Below are 10,023 nucleotides of genomic sequence, written 5' to 3' on the forward strand. Positions count from 1 at the left end.
ATATAAGGAATATGCCTATTGTAATAGTACCTACGGAAAAGAGTACATTAAAAATCAAAATATTGATCATTATTATTTCTTATGACTGACGTCAGAGCGCCACTTGCAAAATCGTATTATCTACGCTGTTGCTATCACTCTGTCCGGTCGTATCGGTTGCTTCGAAAAAACGTATGACGACTAACCGAGACAACGAGATAACGACCACCTACACGGCTACACGGAAGGCACGAATACAACGGTAATCATCAGAGATTACTGCGTTCTGATGTAATATTTTTTTGTCATCTTCAATAAAACATAAAAATTACTCATCAATCTAACAGGAGATAGCTCAGTCAGTCAGTTGTCCATATTGTCTTCCCACTACATTCATCGCCTAGCTCGTTATGGACATGGAAAACGTAAAACAGATATTCAGAGACGCTGGCACCGCGATCAGCAGAGCTGTCCAAGTAAATAATAATAATAACAACTATATTGATCTTTCGGACTTTGTACTTAATATACTTAAATGTTTGAAACTTTGGTAACATGGTTACGACAAATATTTGATGATCGTATGGTATGATTTATAGTAACAGCTGCTGCACTACCATTCAATGATTAAACTTGTCGTTAGTTATAATGTTAATTTTAGAATCTAAAATCAAAATTAATAATTTAGTAACTACTAATTAGGTCAGTAAACATATGAAACTATAATTTAATTATCATTAAAAGTATACAATTCTTTTCAAATTCTTACGCCAATACATTCAAACTATTATTTTATTACCTAACTTTTATCAAAATAATTATTTTTACAGATTACAAGATTGACCTACTAATTAATAACTAGTATTATTCACTCATTAGTAAATAGACCTTAACATAGAATTTGGGGCCACTGCCGCAACTCCTTTGAAAAATTGATGCAGCTGCGTCAAATTTGAGGCTTCTGACCCTCCACTAGTTATTATTTATATATTATTAATATTTTTCTTTCTACCTAATATGCTCCTGTTAAGTGTAAATCTGTATTCATGTAATCTGACCTATGGCCTCCACTGATTACTATTAATTTTCCCGGTCTAACTTTTCTTAAAATAACTACCAAAATTGTCTTTTTATCACGTTGTTTACTATGAAATATCAGTACTTCAAAAGGTCATTGTGTTGCCAAAATAATTCAAATGTCCATAGTCCCTACAGCCGTAAACCATTATTTAGTTGATTGCTTTCATTTTTTTTCATTTATTGGATTAAAAAGACATTGTGACTGCAGTCGAGAACCACATGATCATGCTAACACTGAGGAGTTGGTAGGAGATGCCCAGACTTAAATCAGCCAACCAATTGTTCTCTTTTGAAACAGAGTATTTGTCAATAAATATTAGTTACATTTAAATAACAATCCAGTGGTTTTCTTACTTATCAATATATACTAGTTTTAGGTATACCTATTAAGTTAAAATTTAAAAAAGATATTGCAAAACCATTTCAGTAATGACATGAATACATGATTATGATTGGTTAATAATAATAATTATAATAGCAAAATAACTTAACAATAATCTCCAAATACAATACTTACTATAGAAAACTTTAAACTTTCTCATACTAAATAAACATTTTTTTCTCTAAATGTTGAATATAACATTTTTTGCTTTGTAAAAAAGCTTAAAGTGTAATAAAATGTTACTTACAAGTTTTTATTACTGGAATAAAAAATAAAAAATTTGATCAAAATTCCACAAATATTTTTTATAAGTAGTTAATCTAAATAGTTATTACTGGTATCTAAAAAAATATACACAATTTTTTTAGACATTTGAATTTAAAATTTGGAGAAAATTGGATATTTAAACCAAGAATAACAATTTTTATTATGTATATAAATGTTAAACTAAAGCCTATTTATACTACACACCTATTTACATGGCTCTACAGGAAGATAGTTGTTATTGACGCAAAAGCTAATGACAATAAAAAATGATTTAATTATATAGTATTATAGGTAATAGGTACCTAATTAAATATTAATAATATAATAAATGTTTTATCAAAAATTAAATCAACTTATTGTTATACTATTAGTAAAATAAATAAAATAACTTTAATAAATATATATAAAAAAACAATTTTATGAAATATACTTGTTGATATTAGCTGACAGATCATCTTTGCTTAGAATCATTTTTTGTATGCAATGATACATCATTTTTTTATATTGTTTTACAATAATTTAAGTATTTTATTTTTTGCGTATTTTTATCTATCACATTTAGAGCAGTAAAAATGCTTTGGTTTTCTACTTCATCCTTTATCTGGTAGGATAGTGAATTTAGTTGCTACAAAAATAAAACAATTCTTATTAGTTTTCTATAGCTTAGGGAAAATTAAAATAATAATAAAATAAAAAGAGTGAGGTTTTTTTCAAACCAGTTTAAAACCGATTTAGTTTTTTTGATGTTACTCAAAAACTCACAACCATAGATACTTTAAATTTTCGCCGAATATTTATAGGACAATTTTCCATGTATGGAAGAATTTTCAAAATATTTTTTAGTTTTTTTGTAATCTATTTACTAGATACTTGGATTTGGAGTACCGAGATACTCAATACTTGATACTTACATTTTAAATATTTAGATACTTGATGCATTTGAAAAAATTAGTCATAGCCTATGGCACATAGGATTTTTTTAAATTTTATTTTCTTATACCCAAGGTAGGTTGTGAGTCTAGACAAATGCATTTAACTTTAAATTTCCAAATGTTAGTTAAGTATAAATATATTATAATAAATCAATTGTTAAATTAAATAAATAAATAATAATAACAATTAATTATAGATATATCAAATGGTATATGACACGACAAAAAACGTACGGTTAAGACGTAAAGTCTCATTCAACGTGTTTGTGTAGTACGTCACAGTACACAGATATAACTTAATATGAATAAAAGGTTGAAAAATAATTTTTATACAAGTTGTACTGCAATTAAATTATTGATTTATAAATTAAAATTCATCGCTCATATTATAGTATTATACTAAAACATAGTCAAACAGTCGCGGTTGGTAGATAGGCAAGTAAAAATAATCCTAAAAAAATTAATTTTTTAAAGTATTGCATTAGTATCGAGTATTTTTTGACAAAATTATTTTGTGAAATACTCGATACATTGTCTAAAAATGTATTACGATACAAGATACTCCATACTCCATATAACTACCCAACCCTGCCCATAAAACACCTAATGTACAACAGAGCGGGCGGTACCCACTTATTTGCCTTATTTGTTGTTTTTTACATCTAAATTTTGATAAAGTTAATCCTTGATAGTTAAATGATTTTACCTCCTAAATCGATGTTTAAAATTAAAATAAAAACTTGATTGTAAAATGTAATATTGTCCATTTTACATTTTCATATTCAACTAAGTATTTCTATTTTATATAAGTATTTTCTACTAGTATACTTAAAAAATGTGAGGTAGTTTTATTCTTTTATACATATTGTACAGTATTATATTTCAATTGTCAACCAAGTGCGGTAAATGTGTTTAAGATTAAAATCATTGTGTTTTAGGAGATAGATTCTATTTTGATACTTAAAGCAAATAAATTATGTCTTAAAGATAATACATTTTAATAATAATAGTAATCATAATAATAATATTTATTTGATACCAAATTAAAATATTTTAAATAACATAAATGTTACAAAGAAGATACATTAATATTATACATTGGTTTTCTTTTCAAAAGCAGAGCTCGTGCTGAAAAGAGGGAGTTTGTGACACAGTTTTTATTATTGGTTAATAATAATTATTCACAATAAAGAAAACGAAAAATAGAACAAAATAGGAAATTTATTGGAACAATAAGTAGTTAAATATGTTATTGGATGGTTAGATTAGTTTAAGTACAAAATAATTTAAGTTTAACCTATTATGTTACTTATATTCTGATGTAGAGCTTGACAATTTAATATGATTTGCATTTTATATAATAGTAATGTATTTATATAATTTTAACTATTAATATAGGAAAGAGAAAAAAATAAACTAAAAATAAAGATAATTGAAACAAAACATTATTCATATATTTTTTATACATTTTGAAACTTAAAATTATATACAACACACAATTGAATTTGATATACTATATTCATTTTAGAGACGATGACATTAGTGTTGACCTTACAGCATTGTAATTATGACATGGAATATCAATACATTTTTCATATTATAAAATACTAGACTAATGTTCTTTGTGTATAATGATTTTAAATTTAATATCTCTTGCTCTTTATATAAATTAACTGTATTTTATTAATATACATAGAAGTGGGAACTTGTTTTATATTTTATTTCTTCCGGTATATTTGTATAACATGTTGTAAATATCTAGATTATTATTTACTAGTGATACCATGCACTTTGTTGCTCGTTATAATAATACCAACTCTATATGATTCATAATTTGTGTTCAATTCATCACTTAATACCCGGCATACTGATATTCAAAACTTCTGGTGATAAATTCCCTTGGACTAACCCCATCACAATCTCCATTACAGATTTTTACCACAGTCATAGAAAATACAAGTCTTAAATTATACTCGATCATATTATTTTTTTTTTACATTTTTACCTTTGTATAGGTGAAAAAGTTTTTAAAATTGGTATCTAATAACCAATTGCTGATTTCTTGTTTATCTATTCTTAATTTTGTAAGCAATAGCAATCCTATAATAAACAAAAATATATTATTATTTTTAGGCTATAGATCCTTTAGATAGTGTAGCATTCTGATGGGAATTTTTTTTTTTTAATTCGTTAAGCAATTCCAGAGATTACCCCAAACAATCGAAAAATTGTTCTTCTTTATATGTTAGTATAAATATGTATTAATACTGAGCCAACTTTTAAAAATTGTGATGTTTAGTTCACAGAAGAAAAATTGGGTAAAGCGGAAAAAACAGAACAAGATCCAAATTTTGAACAACTAGTTACTTTTTGTGATAACACAAAACAGAACACTGAATCTATATTGAAGAATATGGAATTTATTTTAAATTCTAATCCTGGTAGTTTTTCTTTAATCTTAAATTACAATCAACTATGCTTTTTGTATTTACCAATATTAATTTTTTTAGGCATGAGGGTGGAAAATCTTTTTTTCTTAGACAAGAAAAAATCTGGACTCAGCAGCTCAGAATATTTAGGAATTGCCATGACAGAAGCTGGAAACGATTTTGGACCAGACACAGCTTACGGTAAAGTATTATTTTTAAATAAAAAATGTGTTTTCAATATTTGATTAACTTTAGGTAGTGCACTTATAAAAGTTGGAAATATACAGCAAACACTGGGACTCAATCAAAGAGAATTTATTAAATCAGCCAATGACTGCTTTGTGAACCCAATGAATAAATATTTAGAAACTGACATGAAAACTGTTGTCAAAGAACGATCACTATTGGAAAAAAGAAGGCAAATTTATATATAACATTAATAATTAATAATTGTTACGCTTGAATGCCTGTTAAGTTGACTAATTTTATATAATATGTAGACTTGACTTAGATGCTTGCAAAACTCGAGTGCGCAAGACCAGAATGCTTGCAACAACTAAAGTTAAGGTATATTATATTATTAATTAATAATTTAATTAAGTATGGTTAAATGGATATTTAAATATTTTTATGCAGCAAGATGACTCTGGTCCTACTATGGAAGAGTTAATAGATAAGGTAAAACAAGGAATTAATTTTTAGCTGAATCTGTTTACTTTTTAATTTTTTATGTTTGCTATGTAGTTATGCTGATATTATTTACTCATATTAGTTCTAGTTTTTTCTAATTTATAATGCTATTATTGTTGTTCTAGGCTGAACATGATCTCAAGGTAGCTCAAGAAGAGTATGATCGTCAGGCGGAAATTACCAAACTTTTGATGGAAGGTGTTCCTAGTGCACATCCTCAACATTTGCAACACTTATTAGATTTTGTCGATACACAAGCGGCTTTTTATTTAAAATGTCATGAGTCTTTAATGAGCCTTCAATCAGATCTTTCTGGGTAGGTTAAAAAAAATCAAGTAATTTGCAGATTATTTGGAAGAACTCTACCCACACTTAGCAAATATTGATCCATTTAAGTTTTGGTGGTTGATTTTGATTACAATATAATATAGTGTAGTGCTCTGCTTTTTTGAAATAGGCGATATGAATTTTTTACTATTCCGAGGCCTGCCCGTTATATATACATTTGATGGTATATCACATATTTTATACGACAAAAATAAGATATATACCACTTTCGTCCACCCCCTCCCCCCCCACCCATAAGCACGTCACTAGTACAATATACAATAAATACATGTATAGATTTTTTTTGTTATTATAATAGCCATTTTAATTTTTAGATTTCCATCAGACCAAGACAATGTTGCAACATTATCTCCTGATACTCCGGCGTTGGGACGTATACAACAAGCAAAAGTTATTACTAGTCAAGAACCACGAGATGCTAATGATTTAAGATTAAGTGCAGGAGAAGTAAGTTACTCAAGTGTATAAACACTAGTATTCATTATTTATATTTACATTTTTCATGATAATAACAAAAGTTTGAAATTTAAGTTAATTTACAATAATACCAAAAATGTAACTAACTACATTACTCATTTATATGTATTCTGTTTTCAATTGTTAATATATATGTATAATGATTTTTTTTCTTTTAACAGATCATTAGTATTGATGTAAATTCCGACATCGGTTCAAACTATTTTATTGGTAAAAAAATTCAAAAAGGAAAAGTTTATAAAAGCAATGTTAGGCTTTTAAACCAAGGTTAAATTGCTTGTGTATCACTTCATTTACATTCCCTATAGAACAATTTTTTATTACTTTTAATTTTCTTTCTATATCTATCCAAATGTTTTGTCTACTATTCTCTTTCTCATTTATTAAACTTAATGTGTTTTACTTAAAATAGCACAATCAGGTTCTAGTATGTTAGGAACATTATTTTATTATAATTCTAGTATGTATTACATACTAATATATGTTTTTGATTTGTTCAATTTTATTATTTCTATGTCTTAATGAACAGTTGTAAACTCAATGAATTGATCTGATGCTTATTGTTGTAACAAATTGTATGTGTATCTATTTATATTGTACCATTTTAATTGGAAAACCATTATAATTATTTTTATTATGCCAATTAATATTTCATTACACGAGAACTGTAATTTTCACAAAACTGTTGGCTCAACACTTAAATTTATAATGTACAATAATATTGTTCTAACCATTTCTATTTTTTCAGAATACCAAGAATTACAAAATGTAACAAAATATTACCTATAATATAAAGTTGAATTACAGGGAGAAACAATTTATTATTATAGGTAACTTACAATTCTGAAAAATTGCTTAATATTTAAGATTTAAGGAATTATACACAGGATCATATTATGCCCAATCAAAAAGTAAAATTAAAATATTATTTAACTAAATATTTAAATTACAAACAAATTATATTATTGTTACATTTATCATTTTCGATATACAGAATGAAATGCCAAATTGTAGGTAGATGAACCCTCAGTAAATTTAAATTTATAAATAATTTACATTTGTATTCACAAACTAAATAATATCATAAATGTATGTGTGTAATGAATTTTTAAATGGTAAACTTGAACAAAAACATAAGTATAAAATATTATATAACATTACTAGTTAATGATAGATCTTAAATTTTCGATATAGTTAATGTTGCCAAAGAACTTATTATTAGTGTTCAAATAAACAAAAATTTGTTAGTGTAAATAGTTGCAATGGATAAATGTAGCTTTTACTATTGTTTATGAATGAAAATAACTTTTTAAACGATACAGTTTTGTTATTTTAATTATATTTCTATAAAAAATTAATTGTTTTTATTTATTACTATTTAACCAAATTAAATGTATGGGAAATCAATTTTAAAAATGTTGTATTCTTTATTGTTATTATGGATCCTTTCAAATTCTTTTCAATCCGTACTAGGCTTATATCAAACTTTATATATTATCCATAATTACTCAGAAAAAAAAGACAAAAGTTCTTATATTGTACATCTGATTTTGCTAGGACATGTTTGAATCATGCAGAGATCCATGTTACTTTCGAGCGGGGTTTAAAATTTGGTACTTTGCCAGATTCCAAAAAAAATATGTTAATTTATTTAGATTAATTTGCTAGATTTTGCTATTAAGTGAATTTTTTGCAGGGGGTATTAAAATTTGACGAAAGAACAAGTACTTTGTCTTATTCCAAAAAAATGATGCTATGATACTTAGATTTTTTATGCGAAAATGTAGTAATAATTCATACGACCACTCACAACATTTTTGCAAAATCCTTTATTAGATAAAAACATGTATTAAACGTAATCCGTTCAGATCACGTAAAAAATACTTGTGTAAACAATTTTGCCGAGTTATTTTAGTTTTTGGGTAAGCCTGAAAAATATCAAATGTTATACCTTGAAACCTGAATGAGTGATCATACAAATTATTTCCCAAATATTTACACATTAATTTTTTTTTGACTACTGGTGAGGGTTCTTGGAAAAATGCTTATCAGCCCCCACACTATTTTGATAATGTGAATAAATTTTTATTTTCATGTTGTACCTGTTAACAAATTCTTTAGAAAATATTTCCTTAAAAGTTTTTAAAAAATTCAAGTGATATCGGTAGGCTGGGAAAACATACTGTATATTATCACTCATCTACTTTTTGATGACTTGATGACTTGTACGCATGGCAGTACAGTACTGTATGCATAAGTGCATAAGGCTATTAATTGTCCATACCAAACTGACAGGTTAGGTACTCGTACAATATGTTTTCAGTCTTAAGCTAAACTCCACAATAATTATCGCAGCCTGGGAGATGTTTAACACTTCGTTAATTTTGAATTATTTTCCTTGGCCTAGTAGAACTAAGTCAACGCTATGGTGTCGGTAAGTAGTTTGGATCTGTGTGACACTAGGCAATAGGTATGAACAAAATGTGTTGCTAACCCAAATCACGATATTTCTAAAATTAAAAATAACGCTATAATATACGAGTAGTTAAATATAATAAATGTTATACTCCTAATTATTACTTTTGAAGTATACTTTTTGTAATCCCTCAGTGTATAAATAAAATGTACAAATCTTCAAAATTAAAGTTTATCATGAACATCTGAAGCTCTTTTGAAACCAATATTAAAATCGCCATTATCATTAGAAATGTCTAGTTATTTAAAAAAAAGAAAAATCACTTGATTGAAGCATAGATAATATATACAAGATACATATTACGTAAAATATTTAAATTATATTAATATTGAATAATAACTTCAAAAGACATGACAAATATAATTTTAGTTTTTACAATAATAACAAAACAGAAATAATGTTTGAATAATTCAAATTCAAAATTTAGTAGATAGCGGATTGATATAATGTTTTTATTTAGCATGAACAGATAAAATAACCATTTTTAATCACAGAATACTGTGTATATAAGGTATAAAGATGTAAATGTTAACTATGAGTTGAAAATAATTTTTACTATCAAAAAAATTGTGAAATTTATAATCATGGAGGTAGAATTAAAAATGACTAAATACCCTTGTAAGTTAGAAAATTCAATTTAAATTTTTATTAATTAATCAGTAATATTATTGCATACTTTATTAGTTCTTCGTAGATATACTGTAACTCATTAGTACCATTAGATTTCATTAACAACTATGGTAAGAAAAATCATTACCTAAACATTTGTATCTCCAACTATTCTTTAATATTTTAACACAATAAATCATAATTTTATTTAATAAAAAATATACATTCTTCGAGCCAATTTATGATTTCAAGTATTTAATATCCATTCAACAAATATATATTTTAGTAACCCATTCTTAATAAAACAAATGTAGAGTGATGATATAATATAACTACATTTTTAATAAGGTACTT

General features: G+C 25.9%; 1 protein-coding gene across 2 annotated transcripts; it reads left to right on the forward strand.

Annotated features, from left to right (window-relative positions):
• The first annotated feature begins 210 nt into the window (after positions 1–210).
• On the forward strand, positions 211–6,894 carry LOC111041336 (endophilin-B1). Of its 2 annotated transcripts, XM_022325561.1 has the most exons (9): positions 218–455; positions 4,940–5,081; positions 5,151–5,270; positions 5,325–5,487; positions 5,570–5,636; positions 5,706–5,747; positions 5,885–6,075; positions 6,422–6,554; positions 6,746–6,894. In XM_022325561.1, the coding sequence occupies exons 1-9, from the start codon at positions 390–392 to the stop codon at positions 6,854–6,856; spliced, it is 1,035 nt and encodes a 344-aa protein (XP_022181253.1). In that variant the 5' UTR covers positions 218–389; the 3' UTR covers positions 6,857–6,894. The 2 variants fall into 2 exon arrangements, with proteins under 2 accessions (XP_022181255.1, XP_022181253.1); XM_022325563.1 differs by lacking the exon at positions 5,706–5,747 and having other exon boundaries at positions 211–455.
• Positions 6,895–10,023: the final 3,129 nt, after the last annotated feature.

Source organism: Myzus persicae, unplaced genomic scaffold, assembly GCF_001856785.1.
Source record: "Myzus persicae strain clone G006 unplaced genomic scaffold, MPER_G0061.0, whole genome shotgun sequence".
NCBI lineage: Eukaryota > Metazoa > Arthropoda > Insecta > Hemiptera > Aphididae > Myzus > Myzus persicae.